This window comes from Cynocephalus volans, chromosome 12 (assembly GCF_027409185.1).
Source record: "Cynocephalus volans isolate mCynVol1 chromosome 12, mCynVol1.pri, whole genome shotgun sequence".
Classification (NCBI taxonomy): domain Eukaryota; kingdom Metazoa; phylum Chordata; class Mammalia; order Dermoptera; family Cynocephalidae; genus Cynocephalus; species Cynocephalus volans.
Genome location: NC_084471.1, coordinates 77,617,447 through 77,643,863, shown reverse-complemented (window position 1 = coordinate 77,643,863; position 26,417 = coordinate 77,617,447). Strand labels below are relative to the sequence as shown.

Below are 26,417 nucleotides of genomic sequence, written 5' to 3'. Positions count from 1 at the left end.
CTTGATTTGAAAAGGCAACAGTGTTCATGTGTAGAACATTTTTTAACATTAAATAGGATTACGGCATTTTAATGAAAGACAATAAAAAATGATCACCCCTGCTTAAGGGTTTCCTTGGTTTCTTTGTGTAAATTTCATAAAGGATATAAATTACTTTTTCTTTCCCCCCTGAACAGAGACCTTTTGATACATATTTGACTTGCTGCCCAGTTGGAAGATTAGACATAAAAAAGCTTTTCTGAGTCCAAGAAACAGTGGATGTCACAACTTGTTTCAAAATATCTTTAGAAAAAAATTTTTTTAAGATTTTAGCTTAAGATAAGAGAAATTTTACTAATAATATTGCTGTATATAATTAGCTTATATAAATAACAAGAGAAAATTAACTATAATGAACAATTTTATTTAATAAATACCACATTTCCTATTTTTGATAATGTAGTGTTCATAAGCTAAATATTATTCACTTTACTTTGCATCAACAGGCTTTCTTAAGCATATCAGTTGAGAGAAATAAAAATTAGTACAGTTCTTACTCATACCACTAAGAAAGTCATGAAGCTTTCCATATGCTATAAAAGTGTGTGTATATAAATTCATATTAACATTCATGTATATGAATATGTGTATTTGCATGTATCATCAATAACCATGAAATAAAATAACATCAGTAAAAGTAGAAGAAGAGGTAATAAAATTATTGGACTTTTTTTATTTCAAAAATATTAAAGCTATTTTGGAAATATTAAGATGTAGTTCTAACTCATTTATATAGCAAATGGTGTTATCTGAATTTCTTTATGTAATCATCTTACTAAGAACGTAATGTTCTCATGAAATTTCAGCTCCCAATGAAGCCCCAACAGAAGTAGGTGTAAATGTCTTATCATCTTCTGAGATATCTGTTCATTGGAAGCATGTTGTAGGAAAAATAGTGGAAAGCTATCAGGTGAGTTCAGTTTTTATCAAATGAAATACATTTATTCGTAAATATATGAACATAAGTTTTCAAACATATTGCACCTTTCAATGTTTTGTGTCCCATCGATTTATGTGACAACTAACACTATACTCTATGTTTAGTATTTTGGCATATTTATAGGCTAATTGTTAAGAGTAAAATGGAGGTTCCTAACTGGCTTATCTAAGAGAGATAAAAAGAGCTATGTACTGGCAAACAATTGGCCAAAATAAAAACTAAGGTCATTAACACTCATGGTTAGCCAAGATCTTTTAAGACAAACATTCTCATAATATGCTGATGAATCTCAAGCTTCTTGGAAAGCATTTTGGTAATTTATAACAACATTCTTAAAATGGTCACCCTATTTGACCTAGTAGTTCCACTTCTAAAAGTCTCTCCCAAAGAAGTAATTATAATTATACCAACTACGTGTCTCATAATGTTATCTATGGTGGCGAAAACTTGGCAACAATCAAAATATCCCCAAGAAAACTTCCCTCAAGCTGAGTCTTAAAGGACCAACAGGAATTAACCAGATAGAAAGAGGAGGTTGTCTGAGTCAAAGGAAGAAAGAACTGGAAAACAGAAACTAGAAAAAGAGTTGGGGTATTCAATACAACACTAACACTATTTAGACTTGGTTATGTAAGAAAATTGAAGTCATCTCATATTTTTGAGCACAAGGAGTGAAAATTCAAAGGAATTGGCATCATCTGACCTCTACAGATGAGCTAATGGAGAATGAAAAGATTGGACAACTTGCCTCAGTTGTCACTAATAAAAAGTACCAGATCAATGTCTAAAACCGGTTTTCTGATTCTAAGTGCAGGACTTATGCCACACCACAAAGTTTCTCTTGCTTTGCTCAGTGAGAGGACAGTGAACGCTGTTCTGGAGCTGCCCACTGAGCAACCTTGCCCTCTCGATTCTTGTGCTTCCCCTTCTCCAAATATCCATGGAATATTAGTTCCGTGTGGGTGGGATTTTGTCTGTTTTGTTCTCAGTGCCAAGAACAGTGCTGGGCACGAGGTAGGCACTAAGTGAATATTCACTGAGTATTGATAGGAGTAATGAAGTATGATCGAATGTAGTGCTACGATTTGTCTTTCTCAAGGCCATGTTTCTGAGGTGCAGCCAAAAAAAGCAACCCAAGTCCTTAAGCGGAAAAACCCAAACTAACAGAAAGCTTTTTTGGCACCATAGATTATGATTTGGGTAGATCTCATAAAGTGCGGATGAATCTCAAGATAGTGTCTGTAGATAGTCTTTGCGAGGGTTCAGCTAAATTTATTACAAAGGGGTAGATAAGGATGAACTGGGAATGAAAGGAGTAGACTGGGAATACCCAATATTCATAACTTACTAAACTGACACATTTACAACTAGTAGGAAAGAAGTGGGAAAGACAGATTCACTAGATGTTACAAACCCCTGTGATACAGAAGTTCAGGGTATCTCCAGAAGAAGATATCAATATTTGGAGCTTAGAAAGTCAAATTTTGGGCCACAGGATTTTTTTCTTCTTTTATATTATTTTCCAACCAATTAAAAAAATGTTTAAGATAATTTAATATATAACCTATATCATTGAATCAAAGTATCAAATATATATTTTACTTTAGAAAAACATGCTAGAGAATGCAATATTGTCTTTGCCTATACCAAGAATTACATATGACTGTTTTATAACTTCCAACAAGCATAGTTCAAGGAAATGGGAGGTGAGAAGCAATACAATAGTACCAATGAATTCAGATAATAATCAGAATTTAAACTTTTTCGATTGGGGAGTAAACCTCAATTAAGACTCTCAAATAGCAAAAATTAATCTTTAGCAAGTAAGATTTTCTCAAACGATAATTTCAAAGGAAAAGTGGTGTGTGCCATGGAAGAATTTGTTTTTACAAATTTCTGACTTTTTCAACTCCACACTAAGTAGAAAGTTATGATCATTGTTGCTGAGAAGATATGGATTTATATTTCAGATCTGTCACTTAGCAATTTTGTGGAAAAAATTTATTTGAATTTTTTTTAGCTTTCTCACCTCTGAAGCTGAGAGAGTACCATTGCCTCACAGGACTATTATATGGAAGAAATTAAATAACCTGCATTTAATGCTTTCCCTGCTCTATGTCATTGGGCATTTGAAGACAATGTTGATGATGATGATGATGGCAATGATGAAGATTATGATGAAGATGATAATGATGATGTTAGTAATGATAAGAATTATAACATTTATTGCATCTTTACTATGCTTAACACTTAATTAAGCTCATTGTATTGAATGCACACAATCCCAAGTTTATTGTCCCCATTTTAAAGATGGGAGACTTGAAGCTTAGAAACATTGGTGTGAGTAATGATCGTCATAACCAGATTTTAATCTAGGTCTTGCCTCTCCAGAGAATGTTTGATTAAAAATTCTGGAAGTAAATCATAGAATTTTGTTTTCACTCATTTTTCTTAAGTCTTTCACATAGAGCCTTGAATATCAAAGAGACAAGCATGAAATGAGAAAATCCATTATCATTTATTCTCCTGTAAGAACATTTCCTCTGCAAATGTATGGGGGGAAATCTTGACTGACTATAATGTGGTCATTGTTTCTATTTTAAAATATGATGGGAAAAGCCAATCATTTAATAAGACAGATGATCATCAAAACCAGTACCCCACTGCACTTCCCATGAAAATGTGCAATGGATCTAAGTTATATTAATACATAGAAAAAAAATCAGTACATTAAAAACACAAAATAAAATATAAAGCTAGAGAAGCCCTGAATCCTGTTTGATTAACCCCATCTCAAGGTTAATTTCCTGACATTTCAAATGAGAACTGCAGGCAGTGGGTCTAAGAATAATCTTCTCTACCCTTGCAGTTTTAAAGTGTATCTCAGTAGCATGTACAACAGTTACTCATTTTTTCCCTCCAGTTTGATTAAAGAGATCTCCAGTTTCAATCTTAATACCCCGTAAATATTTCCATAGTGCAGGTAAGCCAGAAGAATGCAAAAAGTTCTTCTTATCAAGGACATTTTGGAACTTTGGGCTCCTGCCCAAGAATTCACAAAATACTCGAGTTTGCTCACCGAGCAGGTAAAACATTCACTTAATTAATTTTACAAAAATACGCAAAATAGGCTGTCAGGAGTAATGAATGCAAAAATACTAAGCAACTGAGTTAAAGATTAATGCAGATGATATTTTACAATCATTGTAAGAGATTAATAATCCTGAATAGTCTACTCAAATATTTTTAAAGGTTAAATCATGGTGAGCATAAGCTGATATTTAGGAAACACTTCATTTAGTTATTTTGGAGAAAGCATCTGTCTTGGTCTGGATCTCCCCAAAGCATGGCCTCACACAAAGGTGTAGGAAAAGGTTTGTTTTTTTTGTGCTCCCAAGCGCTGCACTCTCCCGAGTGCGCCACGGGGCCAGCCCGGAAAAGGTATTCTTTAATGTTGTTTGTGTTTGTTTGTTTAAATATGATTGTAGGGAGCAAATATTAGGAAAAGGCAGAGTGAACAGGAAAGGGGGGAGCTCAGATAGAAAGATGCTTTGTCTTGTTGGAAACCACTGTGGGCAACTGGTACTGCATCCCTTGGGACCTTTGAGGAACTTTATAAATGCAGCTTAGAAACTGCCCTGCCTGGGATGAAAGGAAAAGTATTCATCCACTTCTCAATGTTCAGAAAATGCTCATTCTACATATAAAACTCACTTCTGCCAAGTGAATTTGAACCATCCAGTACCATTTTATAATGGTTTCATATGTACTTGTGTAAAGAAAAGGTTCAGGATTATATTAATATTATATATTTTTGTCTAGACATTTTGGTTAATTGTGAAATTAAAATTTCATTATTTTATAGACAGAGCATCTAAAATACGTAATATACCAGTAGAATTATAAAAAAATTATTTCCTTTTTATTTATACCTTGATATAATTATAGATTTTTATTCATTTTATTCATACTTAAGATATAATTGTAGATTTCTAATCCCCAATAACAGCCTTTATTTGAATAATGAAAAGTATATTCATAGTTGTTCTTAAGCTTTACAAGACAAGGAAGGTTATAATCATTTGACTAAAGTAATCATTAAAAATCACAACATGGGTAAAATTTTTTTAAAATTATTTTAAAGATAAATAATTTCTACAATTTATTAAGTTATTAGGTATCCAGCTTTGATATCCAACTTCTGTATGGGTTCAATGTAAATAATTTTACATACATACTTCTCCAAGGAGCTAGAAGAAAGTATTACACTGGCCTGTTCTAGGCCACATAATGACTGTTTTTGTCAAGTAAGGTCCTATTCCTATCAAACTGCTTTATCAATGGCTCATAACAAGTTTGGCACCACGTAAACACAAACGAAGCAGGGATGACTGGCCTTTAGCTCAGTTGGTTAGAGCACAGTGTTCGTAACACCAAGATCAAGGTTAGGATCCCCAGATCCCCATACTGGCCAGCTGCCAGACAAAAAAAAAAAAAAAAAAAAAAAAAAAAAAGAAAGAAAGAAAGAAAGCAGGAAATAAATGATAAAAAAAGTTATTGAGGAAAATACTTCCAAATGGGGACCACTTTTATATTTTGAAGGTATATCTTATGCAGTTTTCAGGAAATGAGGTGAGACTTTGCTTTTGACATCTTTAATCAGATCTGCATTGTGTGCTTGCCATAATGTAAGGCTAATAGAAGGGTAAATACCATTGAGTAATAATTGAGAACATGCTGCTCAGCCAACATCAATGCTAACAGATTCAGTTGAAACGAATTTTTCACAACTGAAGAATTGGGATCAGAGCAAAATGCTACTCCTCTTGAATGTTCGCAGATTCGGTACTGGGCTGCCCACGACAAAGAAGCAGCTGCACACAGAGTTCAAGTCAACAGCCAAGAGTACTCAGCCAGGCTGGAGAACCTTCTGCCAGACACCCAGTACTTTATAGAAGTCGGGGCTTGCAATAGTGCAGGGTGTGGGCCTTCAAGTGACGTGATCGAGACCTTCACCAAGAAAGCACGTGAGTCTCACATTTTTATTTTAGACTTGTCAGAAACTAGCACTTGATTCAATCATGATGCAGGTACATATGAGGGAAAATTTCTACCTGGCTGTCTGAGCGTATTTGGTTTTCAATGATAACCTTTATAGTCACAAGATTTTTTTAAAACATTGAAAAAATGTGAAGAATGCTTTCATACATTTAACGTTCCTTTATAGAAATAAAATAAGAGAACTGCCCTTTGTAAAAGACTCCCCCCAAATGTTGCACCATGAGATAATTAACTTGTCTTAATTCTGTACTTATTAACGTAAACGCTGTTTTCATAGCAATGCATCAACAGCATGAGAAAATTAAATTTCTGCTCATTTTTCTGTGCTTAGATTTACAGACCTTCATCATTGCACAATGCAAATTCAAGTTAAATGTTGTCGCCTTGTGTTTACTCTCTTACATTCTCATTGTTCATTTAACAAGACCACCTACCCTGCTCAGATTTTCTGGTCATTCTAATTTCTCTGGTTTCATTTGGCTATCTCTGCTCTTGAACCAGAGTTGAATATATATTAAAAGACAATTTGTATTCAGGAGCCTAAGAAGTTTCACAGGAATCTGAAGAAGTGATTACCATTAGGGTTTGTAAATTTGTGAAATTCCCTAGGAGTCAGAAAATCTCCTAATGAGATGAAAGAACATAGTGGTAAGTGCTAGACTTTGGTGTCAGACATGGGTTTGAGATCTATCTCTATCACTTGCTAAATGTCTGATGATAGATGAATTACCATACCTCTTTAAACCTCAGTTTTCAAATTTATAAAAGGAACATTCATTTCTTTGTTCTTCTTTGCATTTATTCATTCATCAAAAACATTCTACATGCCGAGCACTGTCCTAAGTGGTGAGAATACAGAAGGGACCAAGCCAGACCCAGATTCTCTTCTCATGGAAAGAAGACAGAACAACCTAATGGAAAGAGACAGAAACCTAAAACAAAAACTCTGCCAAACAAATAAGTGTGATCATATCAGATTGACAGGGCAATAAAATGAATAAACAGATAAAATTGAAAGTGACTTGAATGGGACCTAATTTCTGATTGGGTAGTCAGACAAGTCTTCTTTGAGAGGATGCCATTTAACTTAGAATAAGATCTGCTATATGACAAGCTGGGGGAAGATTTTTTCAGGCAGAGAGAATAACTAGTAGAAAGCCTTAAGATGAGAAGAGCTTGGAATGTTTTAGGTGTAGAAAAGCCAATGGGGCCAGGGCATAGGCTCTCAGGTGAGGAGGGGAAGTATGCTGGGGCCAAAATATAGAGGGCCTCGTAACTCACAGTAGAGATTTTTGGTTCTGTCTAAATGTGGTAAGAATCCACTGGAAGATTTTAAGGCAGAGAGTGAATTTATGTATGTCCTGTGTATGTTATGTCTAATTTATGTATTTTTTTAATTACTCTGCCTTCCAGGTGAAAAATGGATAAGTAGTACATTAAGAGTGAAAATAGAAATGCGAAATAGGAGGCTATTTCAGTAGTTGAGGAGAGAATTGATGGTGTTTAGCACTAAGTGATAACTGGAATAGAGGAAGAACTAGAAAATTTTCTGCAGGCAAAGTTGACAACTTGCTGCTAATTTTAGTGTTGGTTAGGAGGGGACTGGAAGACTGCATACCAGATATGTGCTTGGAAAACTGGGATTTTGGTTGTGCCATTTGCTAAAAATAGGAAAAACTCATGAGAGGTAGATGTGGGAGTACTTAGCAAATGTTCTGTCTTGACTATACTACACTTGAGAAATCTTTTAGACATTCAAATAGAATAGGCAGTTGGACACTATATCTAGAGGCCAAGAGAGAGAGATTAAAGCTTGAAATAGAACTGTGAGTATTTAAAGCCACATGTCCAGATGTAAGGACTTAGGGAAGGTTCACAGATAGAGGAGAGAAGGGTATGCAGGATCAAGTCCTAAGTCATTCCAACAGTGAGAAGTTGATTGAGCACAGGACATAGAAACAGCTAAAGATGGTTAATGAGAAGAAACAGCCAGTGATGCAGAAGGAAAACCATATGTTAATATGTTGTTAATTTAAGAAAAGAATTAGAGACTCTAGAAGAAAGAAAGTGGTCAAATCTATGGACTGCTCCAAAGATGTTACGTTTGAAAAGAATACAAAAGTGACATTAGATTTGGCCAAGCCAAGGTGATCACTAACCTTGAAAATAGCAGTTTCAAAAGACAGGTGAAGAAAGAAACTCAAGTGGAACATAATGAAAAGAGAATAAAGGATGGTTTTGTTATTTACCTCACAGGGCCACTAGGGGCGTTAAATGAACTCATGGATATAAAGTGCTTAGCATAGTGCCTAGCATATAGTGAGCACTCATCCAAACTAGGTAGTGGTAGTGGTGTTGTCTGCATCATTTTCATCAGCATTTTAAGTCCTGATGCCATGCGGTTTGCAGAACTGAGATTGGATATGGTGACCACTGATTGCGTATTACTGCTTTTCACAGCTCCCAGCCAGCCTCCAAGGATCATCAGTTCAGTCAGGTCTGGTTCACGCTACATAATCACCTGGGATCATGTCGTTGCACTATCAAATGAATCTACAGTGACAGGATACAAGGTATCTAAAAGATTGCTAGATTATTCTTCACACGAGCTTCATTCTTATGAAGAGTGATTAGTGTTTACAATTTTTTGCTGTTTTGGCAAGAACATTTCAGCTTCATTATTCTGCCTGTATAGCAGATCAGATAACATAGTGCCATGACAAATTTTGAAATGAAAAACCATCTTCAGTATATTTTAGGGAAATACTGTCAAGTGAGTAAGATAAATAGAATAGCTGCTTTAAAGAATAGAAATTAGAAATAATCAGTGCTTAAAGAGGAGAGACAGAATTAATTCATTTTTGTTTGGCAATGATTATGATAATGTGTCCCTGCACAGAGTGAACCCTTTGATGTATTGACTTACCATCTATAAATGAGCAAAGAGAAAAGCTTATTTCCATGTACTTGTATTCTCTATATCACACATGTTTTATTGAGGGCTGGCCAGTTAGCTCACCTGCTTTGAGTGTGGTGCCAATAACACCAAGGTCAAGGTTCGGATCCTGCTGTAGGCCAGCCTCCAAAACAACAACAACAAAATAAATAAATAAATAAAAGCACAGGGCTGGCCGATGAGTTCGAGCATGGTGTTATAACACCAAGGTCAAGACTTCAGATTCCCCTACCAGCCAGCAGCCAAAAACACATGTGTTTTTTTGAATACCAAATTTTAGAACAAATGTGAAAAAAATTGAGAGGCAATTTTTTCAGCACACTTCAATATATTGAAAGAGGCTTTATTTTATTTATTTATTTTCTAAAAGACACATTCTCTTTATCTATTATTTATTCTGGGTCATCTCAAAAAATAAAACTCAGATGCTTAAATCACATCCTCCTGGACAACCCCCAAAAATAGTAAAAATCAGTTTTTGTGAATTGAAAATAACATGAATTTTCCCACTACTTTTAAAAGATTTATTTTTATGAATAAAGTATAGGCATTTTTACTCTGGTTTTGGTATAAGGGTATTGGCACATTATTGTGACTTTATTAAGTATTCGTATTTTTGGACTTTATAAGGTACTCTATAGACCTGATGGCCAGCATGAAGGCAAGCTGTATTCAACTCATAAACACTCCATAGAACTCCCGATCCCCAGGGATGGAGAGTATGTTGTAGAGGTTCGTGCACACAGTGATGGAGGAGACGGAGTGGTGTCTCAAGTCAAAATTTCAGGTAAGCCAGTCATTTAAGACACATTTCAAGTACTTTTAAGTTTCTAGACCACATGGATTCCCAAGAATAAAGGTAGGACTAATATTCACATCAATATCAATATTTTCCTAGGTAGATTTAAAATATCAAGGATGTTTTTAAACTCGATAATTCTTCCCTTACGAGTCACAAAAGTAAATTTGCAACATACCACATACTTGTTGATTATTATCTGGAATTCAAAGCACAATTAAAAACTTTCAGTTGTAAAATGAACAAATTCTGGGGCATGGATGATGGATGTGTTAATTGATTGTGGTAACAGTACACAACGTATATGTATATCAAATCATCATGTTGTACACCTGGAATATATTCAATCAATTTGACAATTAAATATTTTAAAATTTAAAAAGCACAATTAAAACAGCATAATGCATTAAAATGCTGCTTAAATCTATACTATTTGTCAGTAATATCCAGACTTCTCTCATACCAAAAGGAAATTCACTGGACTATTTTTAACACTCTTCTAACCTCCTTTTACTTGTCTTATACACATTAATACAGTAATAAAACAGAGAGGCAGTAGATTGTAGCTCCTTTATCTTATCCCTCTCTCTTTTTCTCTTAGCCTATCTTTTCTTTTTTCTGCAAACTCTATTCCTTACAGGATTGGTTAATTGGAAATAAGTATTTAAGGCAGTGATTTCTTCTCTTTTTTGGATTTGCAGCACCTTATAATTTGTTTAAATCTTGATCATTTTTTCCCATCCTATATGCGTGATATAGTTTAATTATACTTTAATTATATTGGGTTAAAAGTGGTGGCAATTCAAGAATTTTATGAGACTATGAAATACTAGAACATGCTAATCACAGATGAGAATAAAAGATTTAGAAGAAAACATGTTATTTATAGCTAAAAAGATGAATATGTTATATGTTAAACCAACAAAAAAATTTTTAACACTGTGCCAGAGTATTTAATAATGTAAATGCTATCTTCACATATATGTCATATTTTCATGAAATTTACCACAACACATATACAGTTTTTTAAAAAAATCACAATGTATTGAATAGTACACTGAAAGTTTTGATTTTTAAACATTGTCTTTTTAGAAAATTTAGAAATTATGAAAATGTGAAAAGAAAGGAGACTAATCAGTGATATTCCAAATACCCTAAAGTAACTATTGTTAATGCTTAGTTGAATTTATTTCTAGTCACTCTCTCTATATGTAATTTCATGTTTTAGCTTCTATCAAATATATCATGTTGTATCCTATTTTTATCAGTTCCTGCATGAACATTGCCTACATCATTCATGATGTTGTAAATTTCATTTAAAATTAAAATAAAATTATAATAATATAATATTACATAATATTCTTTTGAGCAAATGTACAAAATTTATATACCCATTCAGTTTTTTCTGTCATGAATAATACAGAATCTCTGCGCAGATTTATAAATTAATCTTTTTGCAGGTTAAATTTAAATAATGAAACAAAGTGTTTTACTTTTATATTACCAAATTTCTTTTAAAATATTTATCAATTTTTGTTCCTATTATTATCATATATGAGTGATTTTCTCACTGCACCACTCAGACATTATTGTCTTTCTTTTTAGTCATTGCAAACTTGATAGAAGAAAATTTCATCTTTTTATTTTTGAAATATTTTCTAAATTCTGAACTTTGATAACTGACCCTTCAATAGTTTTGCACTTAGCAGGTGGCTGTTTAACGAAAGGAAATCAGAGGGAAATGTTGACATTCTCTCAAGGGTGTAAAGTACAAAATAACTAAGTAAATTGTTCTTGAACACTGACCTTACCTGTCTAGAAGCCACCCACATTTCCTTACCCTTCATTCCTCATTCCTCATATGAAGCAGAACTTAGTTTCTGGGATTTAGATAAGAGAAGTTTGTAGCTAGAGATGCCATAGCAGTGACAGTAACATCATATAGTTATAACTAGTGGGGTGTTGGTAAATGTTAAGCAACTGACCCTCCAGAGAAGAGGGAAAGCACTGGTTTATAGCATTTGCTAATTTCTTGGTATAAATATTTTCATCATGTCTGATTTGAAGCTTCTCTCATGATGTCACTAAATGTGGAGCTGGGAAGAGATGCTCAGTAGCACATTATTTATAGTATTACCACTACACAGTTGCAATAGACATAACCTCAAGAACAATGATAACATTAAAATGTAGTAAAATAATCAGGAAGTGATATTTTCGTTATTTACTATCTTTGTTTTAAGCTTTTTAACTTAACTGATAAGTTTACATAATTTTGATTGTAATAATGTTATTTTTTAACAACTTGCTTCTAAATTTCCTGAAAGTTTAACAATTGGCTCTCGGGAGGTGGTATGGGACAATTTCAGTACATCACAGTTACAATTTGACATTGCAGTATAAATAGCCCATGTATAGAAGACACAACATATGCTTTAAGAAAAAAATATCTCAGGCCTGACTCCGTGGTCACTCGGAAGAGTGCGGTGCTGGGAGTGCAGCAGTGCTGGGAGTACCAAGGCCGCAGGTTCGGATCCTATATAGGGATGGCCGGTGCGGTCACTGGCTGAGCATGGTGCGGGCAACACCACACCATGCCAAGGGTTACGCTCCCCTTACTGGTCACACACACACAAAAAAGAAAAAAACTATCTCAAACGTAATCAGAATATTTTCCATATTTTCCTTTCTTTGCCACTAATGGACAACATTCTTATTAATTTCAGCATTTCTATTATTTATTTTTTAGTCTGACCATAACTGTCCAACAAAACTGTAGAATTAACATTATGAAATGTCAGATGTTTGGTGAATAGTACTAGTCTAGAATTTTCTTGTTGAAGTTTTAATTTATTTGCAAATTGTTTAAATTATTTTAATGAGGAAAACATAAATACAAATGAAAATGTTAAGTTTTCTCATAAAGACTCCTAATACGTTCCTCTGTTTCAGCTCTTAGGCTGAAAATATGTGGTCAGGAATATAATACATTGCTAGATTTAATGTTTATAAGCATTATGCTCTTTGTTCATTCATTCATTCATTAACAAATATATTAAATACCTACAGTACAGCAGGTGCAGTTCACATATTTAAAATGTGCTGTTTATATTTCCACATCCCTCCCCAGCCCTACTGCAGTTCTAATGATTCTCTTGGCTTCCAGTGTTTGCCCTCTATAGTCCATTCCCTATGCGGTACAAGGCCTTTTCAAACTCCTCTTAGAAAGATGGCCCATAGAAGAACATGTAAAGTCCTTACTATGACACATGGTGTCTTATATAATCTGGCCTCACCAAACTCTCTCAGTTAAGTGGTTTCTCCCTTGCTCCACTGGCCTTCTTTCTCTTCTTTAGTACACCAGTGTTATTCCTACCTTGAGGCATCTGTACTTGTTCTGCCTGGAATTCTCTGGATCTTGGCATGACAGGTTCATTCTTGTCATTTGCATTTCTTCTCAGATGTCACTTCCTAGAGAAGCCTTATACGGCTGCCAGTTTAAGATAGCTCCCCACTCTGAGTAATTCATCACATAATAGCACTTTTATTTTTATTATAATATTTATGACTATTTTAAATTGTCTTATTTATTAATTTGTACTTGTTTATTGTCCATCTCCATCCTTACTTGAAGCAAGCTCTTGTCTGCCTTGATCAATCTTAGAATCCCTAGCACCTAGAAGACTATCTGGCACATAATAGAGTTTTAACAAATAAGGATGGAATTAATTTACGATTTCTTTTTATTTTTTTTGTTTTCTGACTGGTAAGGGGATCGCAACCCTTAGCATGGTGTGGTCTGCACCACGCTCAGCCAGTGAGCGCACCAGCCATCCCTATATAGGATCGGAACCTGCGGCCTCTGCGCTCCCAGCACCACACTCTCCCAAGTGAGCCACAGGGCCGGCCCTAATTTATGATTTCTGTATTGAGAAACATTTAGTAACAAGAGTAATTTGGGCAACTTAAAATTATACTTTAGATCTCTAGAAAATTGATACACTTCCTCATTAGGCACACAATTTATATTACGTTGTATGTTGATATACAAATTTTATTCTTACAAAGATTGAAACTTCATATTAGTGATATTCCAGAAATTTAGACATGATAAAATGAGTGATTTGTAACTCCACTTCTCTCTGACCTGAACACTGTCTTAACAAATTATTCCTTATTGAATGTTTACAGTGCACATCAAGGCAAACGGAACACCATAGGTTTCATAACATACTGTCTCTAATGAATTCTATATGTCTTTTCAAAATCTTTCATTTTTATGCATCCATGTGAGCTAAATTAAGAGAATGTTCCTATGCTGCAATATTTGGAATATATATCTCAATAAGCTAATTTGGATTATCATATATTTGCTATAAATTTTAGAATATCAGTTAACAAGGATTCTTGGTCATAAATAAATATTCATAGAGAAGCATATATTTAGTTATTTATGTATGAACAAGCATGTTCTAAGCCCTTATTTTTCTTTTTAGTTTTAACAGACTACAGATATCTTAGCCAAGTCAAGAAAGACTTAGGACATTTTAGAATCTGGATTTCTTCCTAAGGGAAAGTAGTCATTTAAAATCTTTAATGTGTGAGTAACATGATCAGATTTTCTCACTTGAAAAATCATATTGTTGTTTGTAAAAAATATATATAGTAAGGGAGTAAGCTGGAAAGAGATGAATTACAAGGTTTTTGCCATAGAATGATTAAAAGATAATGATATCCTAAACTGCAAAGAGGGCAGTAGTGAAAGTCTAGGGTAGACACTAAAAGAACAAGGCATTTTTTCCATTTGATTTAAATTTACTATATATTCATTTTGTTCAGTTTTTGTCATCTAATAAATCTATAATTTATCCTGATGTTACCACAGATGATGTAATCTAAATATTTAACCTACTATTTTTGGTAACTCCAAGCTATTAAGTTAAACTATATAACCAAAGCCACTGACTTAAACCCTGTGATGAAAAACACATTTTATTTTTTTGCTTTGTCCTCTTCTGCCCAGCAGCAGACAAGGAAGGGTTAGGAAATCATTTTCTAGGTGGGACTTGTAGATGATTAACTCCGTTACTTCCACACTCCCTTCTCTAGTGCCTAAGTAAGGTAGGTGTAGTATAAAAGGGACAAGAGGAAAGTTGGGATGTTTAGATTTAATGCATACATTATTAAATTAAAACACTATATTGACATAATCACTTTTGCAAATATCTCCTTTCTTGTCATTTTCAAAGGCCAAAATTGTTTTGAGCTCTAATCTTGTACGATAGCCTGTATATGAAAGGAGAGGGTAACAGGCAAGAGAAGATACAGCCCACCTTCTCCAAAAACAAGTAGATTTACATGATGACCATTAATCTAGCTAGAACACAGTAAAATGTGGATTTTTAGGAAATGTTCAATGAAACGAAAGAAAGAAAATAGATCAGCTCTTAACCTCTAAATTGATTTCATGGTACAGAAACTGATATTATTAAAATTATAGGACAAAAACATCATGCAGATATTGAAGTGATATGATGAAAATATTTAAAAGAAAGATTTAAGAGAAATATTTAAAAGAAAGATTTACCCAAACTTCCTAATTATTATAGAAAATAATTAATATTGCTTGAGAACCAAGACTCACAGGTAATAGTGTAGCCATTAGATTTAGTTATCCCCCATATTTTCTTTTTCAGTATTATAACATTATAATGAAACATCTTTGTATATGAACCTTTTTTCTGAATGTTCACTTATTTTCTTAGAATATATTCCTAGAAGTGGAATTGCTAGGCTAAAGGATTTGACCTTTCAAAGACTTGGCATATACTTGGCAATTGCCAAATTTCTATCCAAATAGCAACGCCCACATTTTATCATTAAACAATTTTTTCTAGCATTTTGTCATTTAAAAAAATCTTTGTGAATTATACAAAATACTCTTTCATGATTTTTACTATTATTGAGGTGAATATATTAATGTTTTAATAGCTATTTATAACTCCATTTCTGTAAAGTTTGTTCATGCCTTTTGCTGTGCTTCATATTAACAACTTTCTTTAAAATTTTATGATCAACTTATAAAGTAAAATTATAAACCTTTTCATGACATATTTGTAGCAATATTTTTTAAGTTTGTATTTAAATGTTATTGATGATAGGTTGATATGTTTTATTTTTATACAAAATGATGAACTCTCATTATAAAAATTCCCAAATATTTAATGTTGGAAATAAACAAGTAGTCACAAAATAATACAAGTAAGTCTGTTTATGAGGATATGAAGTTCAGAAATAAACAACAATGAAGTGATGTTTAAAGACATACATATATGACATGGAAAACTTCCCAAAGTAGAGAATGATTAATGCAAAAGTCAGTACAGTGTTGCCTCTGTGCGAAGAGTTTGGGCGAAGCAAGCAGGAGGCTTCTGGGGAGCTGCCAGTGTTCTACTTTGCCTGGCTGGTGAGAAGATGGCATTGGTGGTGCTTCTTTTAAATTATGGTTTTTTTAGTGCTAATTTATGCAATTTATTTCAAATTTCTAAAAGCAAAAAGAGGGTTGAAGAAGTTAAGTAAAGAATGGTATTGAAGGTGGCATTTTAGAGGTCTATATTAGTTTGCTAGGGCTGCCATAACAAAGTACCACATACTGACAGCTTAAATAACAGAAATTTTATTTTCTCACAATCCTGGAGGGTAGAAGCCCAAGATCAAGGTATCGACAGGGTTGGTTTCTTCTGAGTCCTCTCTTCTCGGCTCATAGATGGCTGTCTTCTCTGGGTTCTCACATGGTCTTCCCTGTATTTATGTCTGTGTTCTAATTTCCTCGACTTAGGGCTCACTCTAATGACTTTATCTTAACTTGATTACCTCCTTAAAGACTCTATCCCAAATACAGTCACATTCTGAGGAATCGGGGGTTAGGACTTCAGCATACGAATTTTGCAGGGAACAAAATTCAGCCCATAAGAGGGTCATGCTAATTTCAAGAAAGCAGCTTGCATAAAAGAGTATGGGTGAACATCTTACTTCTCTAAGCAACCTTCATAGAGCTTACATTCTAAGGGGAAAAGATAAAATGGACAAATAGATATATAACAGTGCATACCATTTTGTCAGATAGTGGTAATGTCTGATGGTGGCTGAAGAAAGCACAGCAGGAGAACTGAGTAAGGGGTGATGGAAGAGAGTGAATGGGGAAAAGGGCTGGCTCCGACAAGGTGCTGCCAGAAAAGAGAATAAAGTGAGGGAATGGTCTATGCAGTCATCTGGAGGGAAGGAAAAATATTCTCGCCAGAACAAAAAAGCACTTTTGGATGCTCAAAGAACAGCAAGGAAGCCAGTGTGGCTGGGGCCAAGCAAGCCACAAGGAGAAAGAATAAAATAAGGCTGAAGAGGCAGGTGGAATCCAAATCAGAGAGGGGTTTCCCGGTTGTGGTTAAGGACTTTGGATTTCTTTCTAGATGTGATAAGCAGCCATTGAAACATCTTAAAGTGGGAAGTGACACGGCAGATTCATATTTCACAATAGAGCATTTCGGCTACTCTTTAGAGGGAAGTAGAAATCTCGTGAATGGTGAGGGAAATCTCTGTGAATTTCTGGAAATAGGGAGAGCAGGTAGGAGCCCAGTTGTAAGAGTCCAGTCAAGAGATGAAGTCAGCGTTGTCTAGTGCAGCAAGTAACAGCCGAAGGAGTCAGAAGTAGCTATTATATTCAGGATTGATTTGAAAGATGACCCAACAGTATTTTCAGATGATTTGATGAAAGAGGATTTGGCATAACTCTAAGGATTTAGATTGAACAGCAGAATCATTAACTGAAATCACCAACAGAATCACGTACAGAAACAGAATCATCTACTGAAAATAGATGATTAGAGAAAATAAGTAGACAATTTTGACATGCTGAATTTAATATGCCATTGGACATCCAGGTGGAGATAAATGAAAAAAAGATCATCTAGCAAAGCTGAGAAACCAGCTGAGATTAGATGACATAAATTTGTCAGAGAACCAACGGGCATAATTGTATAATTTTATTTGTAATGCATGCCAGCCTGGATACAGAAATGGAGACAGCAGATTTTTGTTGGTATTGCCCAAAGTTGGCAAATTGCATGGTTAATATAATAGGAGATTAAAGAAAACAAGGATTCATTACTTCTAGTGTAAGAGTAATTTAGATAGCTGAACAGGGATTATGTATCTATTAGAATATTTTCAGATGTCAGTAACAAACCCTCAACTCAAAATTGCATAAGAAAAAGGCGGCCTTTAGGCCTCGTGGAAAATCAGTGCATCAAATACGTAATCAAGGAACAGTCTTTTCCCCATCTCCACTTAAGAGGTATATCAGCTTCATTCTGAGGCTTGTCTTCTCTGTGGTTGCAAGAGGTTGCAGCAGTGTTAGGAATTACTGCATACAGACCCTATAATGTCTAAGAAAGAAAAGGACCTGTCTCTTTTGAAACTCGATCTTAAAATGAAGGACCTTTCCCAGAAGCCCCTCAGAAAACCTTTTCCATAATGGTTAGAACTGGGTCACAAGTCTAAACAGAAATATTCTAAACCAGTAGAATGGCATTTCTGTGACTGCCCAAAGTGATCAAGATTTACTGCTGATCTGACGATGAGAAAACTTTCCTTAAGGGTGAATATTTAAAGAAAAAATAAAGTATATTAGCAAAGAAGCAGAGAGGAAAAGATTTCTGCTTAATATTCAAAGTTAAATAGTAAGGTAAATAAACATAGATATAGGATATATACTTAGAGAAAAGGAAATTAGGTCAAAGTGCAGCTTCATAGAAACGCAACGGAAGAGGTATGGAGAGTTACAGAAAAGCTAGAAAGTTAGCTTCAAAGGACAGGATTATTTTCTATTTAAGCAATAAGGAATGGTCAATCAATGTAAGTGCTGAGATTAACATGAGGATTTACAATGCTGAGCAAGTTACAATGGATTATGTCAATTAATTAAGTCTAGAGAACTTTGACCCAAATAAAGTCACTAAACACAGATTTAGTCCTTAAAAATATATATATATATTTGTTCCTACCGCTGTCAAAGAATATTTAAGGAGGCAAGTAGAGAGGAACATTTAAGGAATGGTTTAAGACACTACTGCCATAGGAAAATTATAAATGTTTTTGTTTTGTTTACTATTTTAGATTTGATATTCCACAATATTGAAATCTGTGAGGTGACCCCTTCGCCTCAAAAGCTGCTTTTAGTGGTATATTTGTATTCTAAATTTAGAAAGTTATACTAGGAGGGTAGAATCTAGAAAGAATACTACTGAAAGAATTAAATTGGAACCTAGAATGAGAAGAGACCACCATATATAGTCAGTGTTTTGGAAAAGAGGGTAAGAAATTAAAGGAATTTATCATTTTTGGAGATAATACATTGAAGAAGTTTCAGAAACTGAACCAATGTCCCTAAGGGAAATTCAAAGATGGGCTTCATTTTTCTAAAAGATCAGCAAAATTCCAGTTTTACTGTTAACTGTTTTGTTCACCTTGGTTGCATAACACCAAGCTTTGAGGAATTTAGTTGTAAAGTTTCAACGAATTTTATGATGGGTCATAATATTTTGCATCAATAAATTGGTTATGAGAAAATGGATGATTTTGTACAATTATATATCTTATACATATAATTGTAATTATTATTAAGCTCAATTTTGCATTTTTCTATGAATGTTGATATATTCATGGCATAAAAAGTTATGTTATATCTTTGGTACACTCAAATGGATTGAAAACATCTTATGTTCCTAAGTATAGATAGTAACATAAATGTACCTCTCCTCAAATCATAAGATATTACTTTGTATTCTCTCTTGAAATAAGAACAACAAATAAGTGAATTAAAACAATCAGATTATCTTGAATTCATATATACATCAACCATCAAAACACCATTTCAAATTTTATTTTCCTTTGGAACAGTATAGGCTGAGTTGAAATTTATAACCTCTTGGAAAAAATAAAGACAATTCTCTGTGCTAAGAAAGGGAGGTGGGTTTTAGATATTCCCTCCTGAAGTTTGACACTTATCCACTGTAACATAAATATGAAAACAATTTAGAAAAGAAAAGAGTTTGTCACTGTTAAAAATAAAATCCTAGAAATTTTTCACAAATAGAACTGGAAACCTTTAATGCTATAATAAGAGAGAATATAAAACACTCAAACTAGAAAGTGATACGTCAACATATTAAAATGGTCCATTTGATACCACATTAGGGACCAGCTTTAGTGATTTATGAAGGAACATTTAGGTCTCAAAGTACTTCCCATCACTGGGTAAGGCCAGAAGCCAGGCCTCTCAGTAGATTATTTACCATATGAAAAGCCATTAAACAAAGCCAATGACATTCCAGAGTCAGTTTTTTGTAGACGCTTTCTGCAAAGCGAGCCACACCAAAAGAAAATAAATAGTTTAGGACACATTTCAAGAGTATGAATTCCTCCATCCAGTAGTCTTTCTTCTATTACTCTCTATACGAGGGCCTGCATACTTGATTCTCAAATCTTTTTCTTAAAAATGGCTTCAAAAGTAAATTACTAGTCTTGGGTCACACAGCTTTGAGAAGCAGGAAGAGTGAAGGGTATTGTAGGTTGCAGAGCACTCGGGAAGAGTAAGGATGTTGTAGGTTACAGAAGACGGGCTCCAAATACCTTTAGCAGATAGGCCTGGAGGTTGTGAATTCTTAAGATGTCAATATCTGTATGGAGGATCCTTCCAAACTCCTGGCCTTTTAATTTGTTTACCTCCTCTTCGCTGATGATCTTGTCCTCTGCCCTGCCTCAGGCACCCTCTCATGATCACAATCCAGACAGGGGTCCACAGACAGAATGTGAATTAGAATTTGAGGGGTCCTTGAAATTTGGATGGGAAAAGATGACACTGCAATTTTTACTAGTTTCTAACATTCCTTCAAATATGAATTTAGGCAACAAATCACAGTCCCCGATAATAATCACAGATATTCTTGTATCACATTTCAACTGTTCAAATATTGCTTCTTCAAAAATATTTTTAGAGCTGCTCCTAGATCTTGTTGTTTAATGTGTTAATAAGCACACTATTTCAATGTGTTCATAAACATGTATTTTTTTTTTATATTTTTATAAATGTATTTCAATATAATAGTTTTACTTTTAACTGTGTAAATTGTGTTTTATTCATGTAAAAGTCTTATTCCCAGTATTGGCAGAGTCACAAACCATTAAAGAAGTCCATGACACAACAAAAGGTTAAGAACCCCTGCAAATCATGATACCACTAATAACTGTAATTTTTTTTTTTTTTTTTTTTTTGACTGGTAAGGGGATCATAACCCTTAGCTTGGTGTTGTCTGTACCACGCTCAGCCAGTGAGTGCACCGGCCATCCCTATGTAGGATACGAACCCACGGCCTCGGGGCCAACAGCACCGCACTCTCCCGAGTGAGCCATGGAGCCAGCCCTAATAACTGTAATTTTTTTTTTTTAATTTTTTAAATCATAATTTAAGCATTCTATTCTATGAACTTTTCTCTTTTCGGTTTATTCCTTGAAATTTTTTCTGAATTCCAATATTTCCACCCTCCCCCTCCCAGACTTACCATTGTTCCCATCACTTATATTTCTATGCCTCCTTTCCCCTCATGTCCTCAGTTTCTTCCTTAAACTTCAGCTCAGATCCCATGGTCAAGAATTAAAAGCACTGCCTTATAACTTTGCCCCACTCTCCCTTTGTGCTCCTCATATTTCCAAACTCTGGTTAAATACAACCTTTCACAGATTGTGCACCCACACGCAGGCAGAACACCATGGGTTTCCACCAAGACCTCCCCATTTTCCCCAGTCTCCAACATTTACCTCACCAGCACCATCTGCCTGGAGACCTTCAGGTCTAATCTCCTATGTCATTACGTCTTGTTTATGACAGTCACCTAAAGAAGTCCAGGACTCAGATCAATACAGCTCCAGCTGCCCTTTTACTGACTCCGTCTCTGTCCCTACTTAGCTCTTAAAACCCTCCCACTCTGCCCTATGGAGCTCATTGTCAGTCATCAGTAAAGTCTCCTGTAACTTCCGTCTTGGTGCTGAATGTTTCCTTCACCTTCTTACTTAATCTGAAACCTTGCTCTCCCTAATGACATTGCTCCTCCTGCAGTCTATTCAAAAGTGAGGGGTAGGTGTCTTCCTTGCTTCTTGTCACTTCCATGGTATCCTATTTTGCTCTTGCCCAAAAAGCCCTGCTTGGAATCTCATACCATCAGCCTCTTCCCCCCAGTTCCCATTCTTGTTGAAGTTTTCTACTAACCTCCTGGGTCACTCCTACTCATTCTTTGAAGGCTTTACTGTTCGATCACTTTCTCTCTCTCCAAATGAATTCTTTCATACTTGTTGGTGATTTCAATATACTATACGTCTAGGTGATCCTTACATTACTCCGTCCTCTCAGTTCCTTGAAACACCTCCTCTTATTTATGTTGTCTCTCACAGTGTTCCCCCCTAACCTTTACCATCACTGTCTTCATAATCTTCTTCCTTCTGGTCTCTAACCACCTCCTATCTTTCCTCTCACTTCTTGTCCTCAGACTCTTGAATTTTTTCGACCCACCAGAAACCAAAAGCCATTAATCTTACTGCTTTTTCTATGTCCCTTACCTTACTCCTGTCCTCAATTTTTCCACATCCAGCTTAAATCCTGCAACCAGTCCATTGCCCAGACCCTGGCAGGTCCCTTTTGCTTCTCTTACTTCATCCTACTCACTTAGCTAAACCATGGATTAAATCTAACTCATCATTTACTCTATGCCTGTACTCTCACAGCTAAAGGTAGCTGGAGAAAAATACCAGCATGAAGACAGGTTTCACCTTGAATTTATGACCACTAACTTCAAGTGCACCCAGAGTGCTGCAGGAATGTACCACTAGGTTTTTCTAGCACATCTACTCTTCCTCTCTCCTAGATAACTATTTCACACCTTCTCTTTCCTTAAATTTCCATCACATCTTTCCCAACTTCCCTCTTTAGTCAATGACCTTGCTTCCTGTTTCTCTGAGAAAACAGAAGGATCAGAAGCAGCCAATACATGTGGCCATGTGCCCTGCTATCCTTCCCTGGCTGACCACGCTGTATTCTTCTCTAAGAGCAACCCTTCCACATGTAAGCCAGATTCCCACACCTCTTGTTAATTCAAGAACATTGCTTCAGCCATCCTTTCATTTCTCTTCTGCATCATCATTTTCTTCTTCTTTTTTTTCTGTTTGATTTTTCCCTCCACCATACACACATTCAGCAATATTGCTCATCTTTAAGGGGAAAACAAAACAAGAAGAAAAATCTCTCTCTGTAGCTAATGCATGGTTCTAAGATTTTCTTCAGAGTAAAACTCAACAATTTTTCCATCTTCACCACCTCTAATTCCTCTTCTCAAATTCTGTCTTGAATTTGCTCCAACAAGGTTTTCACCCCAACATTCTATCATTTTTAAATGTCAGCTATTAGCACTTCTCTGAACAAAACTTTCAGTGGCTTTCCATCTTACTCCCTGTCTGACCAAGAATGGGACAAGGTCATATTCATATTTATATTTTGTCTGATCTCTGTCACCCTTAGTCACTACCATTAATTTCCTAGTCATTAGATATAAGCCTCTTTCTGCAAGGCTTTTATTTTGTTTCCCAATATCCTGCAAAATTTGACTTCTCTAATCAAGATTAGAGTATTATCTCCCCCAATCATGCTTCTGGTTGAAATTGAGTGAAAAGAGTTTAAAGTACATGAGACAGGTTGTAATTTATTCATTTATTACTCACAAAAATAGTAAGAACTTATTCATCATTTATTACATAAAAGGTAGACACTATTATTTTCATTCTACCTATAAAGAGTAGAATGTATCTATACTAAATAATTAAGGCATATAAATAATAAAAATATACAAAAATATATAAGAATGACTAAGGAATTAATAACAGAGACCAAGGGTGACAGAGATCTCACAAAATACAAATATGAATATGACAAAGTCCCATTCTATACCAGTGTTTCTTCATTATTGCCACCCTAAAAAGCCTTTTTACATTTTTTTATCCTAACAGCTATTGCCACCAATGAAATTTCAATACAAGAAAAATACTGTATATTTGTCTATGTACTGTGGCCTTTTGGAAATTGAAAGCATTGTAATATCTCAGATCTTTCACCCCCAAATAACCAACCTTCACTTACTTGGGGACCATATGGCATGGCTCCTATTGAGAATGCAGGCCCTATGGAGGTGATGCACTCCATCCATTCTCTGGAGAGACAGTCAATTCTATGAATCTATCAGTCCAAAGCTTCAGTCGGTTGTGTCTTTAGAACACATTGTTTTGTGTACTCATGGAATTAATTTTTATTGAATTGTATTTTGGTATAATGCGATTAGCTTACATTGACGACATTTTAAAAAATTACATAAAATCTACTACCATATTATTCTATGATCGTTGAAAATATATTTTGCTGTACCACAAAGTATTTTCCTTTTCTTTCTTTCTTTCCTTTTTTTTAAAAAATGTATTCTTCTTTCTTTTTTTTTTTTTCTTCCAAATTTTATTTTATTTTCACAATATACAATGTGGTTGATTGTTGTGGCCCATTACTGAAACCTCCCTCCCTCCTCCCTCTACCCCCTCCCTCCCTCCCAACAATCTCCTTTCTGTTCTCTTGTCATATCAGTCAAGGAATTGTAATTGCTGTGTCATCTTCTCCCCGCCCCCCTTGGTATTTTGTGTTTTTATTTATTTATTTTTAGCTCCCACAAATAAGTGAGAACGTGTGATATTTCTCTTTCTGTGCCTGACTTGTTTCACTTAATATAATTCTCTCACGGTCCATCCATGTCATTGCAGATGGCAGTATTTCATTATTTTTTATAGTAGAGTAGTATTCCATTGTGTAGATATACCACAGTTTCCATATCCACTAATCTGATGATAGACATTTCGACTGGTTCCAACTCTTAGCTATTGCAAAGAGTGCTACAATGAACATTGGAGAACAGGTATACCTTCAACTTGATGATTTCTATTCCTCTGGGTATATTCCCAGCAGTGGGATAGCTCAGCCATATGGTAGATCTATCTGCAATTGTTTGGGGAACTTCCATACCATTTTCCATAGAGGCGGCACCATTTTGCAGTCTCACCAACAATGTACGAGAGTTCCTTTTTCTCCACAACCTCACCAGTATTTATCATTCATAGTCTTTTGGATATTAGCCATTCTAACTGGGGTGAGTGGCATCTCACTGTGGTTTTGATTTGCATTTCCCAAATGCTGAGTGATGTTGAGCATTTTTTCATGTATCTGTCGGCCATTAGTGTATCTTCCTTTGAGAAATGCCTATTTAGCTCTTTTGCCCATTTTTTAATTGGGTTGCTTATTTTTTTCTTGTAAAGTTGTTTCAGTTCCTTGTATATTCTGGATATTAATCTTTTATCAGATGTATATTTTGCAAATATTTTCTCCCACTCTGTCAGTTGTCTTCTAACTCTGTTAATTGTTTCTTTTGCTGTGCAGAAGCTTTTTAGTTTGATATAATCCCATTTGTTTATTTTCCTTTGGTTGCCCATGCTTTTGGGGTCATATTCATGAAGAATGTGTCCAGTCCTACTTCCTGAAGTGTTTCTCCTATGTTTTCTTTAAGAAGTTTTATTGTTTCGGGGTGTATGTTTAATTCTTTAATCCATTCTGAGTTGATTTTAGTATATGGTGAGAGGTATGGGTCTAGTTTCATTCTCCTGCATAGTAATATCCAGTTATCCCAGCACCATTTGCTGAAGAGGCAGTCTCTTCCCCAGTGCATAGGCTTGGTGCCTTTGTCAAAGATCAGATGGCTGTAGGTGGGTGCATTGATTTCTGGATTCTCTGTTCTATTCCATTGATCACTGTGTCTGTTTTTATGCCAGTACCATGCTGTTTTGGTTATTATAGCTTTATAGTATAGATTAAAGTCAGGTAGTGTTATGCCTCCAGCTTTATTTTTTTTGCTCAGCATTGCTTTAACTATGTGTGGTCTTTTGTTATTCCATATAAATGTCTGGATAGTTCTTTCCTTTTCTGAGAAAAATGTCTTTGGAATTTTGATGGGGATTGCATTGAATTTGTATATCACTTTGGGTAGTATGACATTTTCACAATGTTGATTCTTCCAAACCAAGAGCATGGGATATCTTTCCATCTTCTTGTATCCTCTCTAATTTCTCTCAGCAGTGGTTTGTAGTTCTCATTATAGAGATTTTTCACCTCCTTGGTTAACTCAATTTCTAAGTATTTTAATTTTTTGGTGGCTATTATAAATGGGCAAGCTTTCTTGACTTCTCTTTCTGCATATTCGCTATTGGAGACTAGAAATGCTACTGATTTTTGTGTGTTGAATTTGTATCCTGCTACTTTGCTGAAGTGATTTATCAACTCCAAGAGTTTTTTTGTTGAGGCTTTAGGCTGTTCGATACATAGGATCATGTCATCTGTAAACAGGGACAGTTTGACTTCATCTTTTCCAATCTGGATGTCTTTTATTTCCTTCTCTTCTCTGATTGCTCTGGCTAGTAATTCCAACACTATGTTG

At 34.9% G+C, this 26,417-nt stretch overlaps 1 protein-coding gene across 1 annotated transcript in view; it reads left to right on the top strand.

The window, feature by feature from the left end:
* Positions 1 to 26,417, top strand: part of CNTN1 (contactin 1) — a 157,730-nt gene that overhangs the window by 96,450 nt on the left and 34,863 nt on the right. The window contains exons 19-22 of the mRNA XM_063115696.1: positions 846 to 949; positions 5,820 to 6,006; positions 8,501 to 8,613; positions 9,627 to 9,783. Of these exons, the coding sequence (XP_062971766.1) occupies positions 846 to 949; positions 5,820 to 6,006; positions 8,501 to 8,613; positions 9,627 to 9,783 (561 nt within the window). The remainder of the gene's footprint in view (positions 1 to 845; positions 950 to 5,819; positions 6,007 to 8,500; positions 8,614 to 9,626; positions 9,784 to 26,417) is intronic.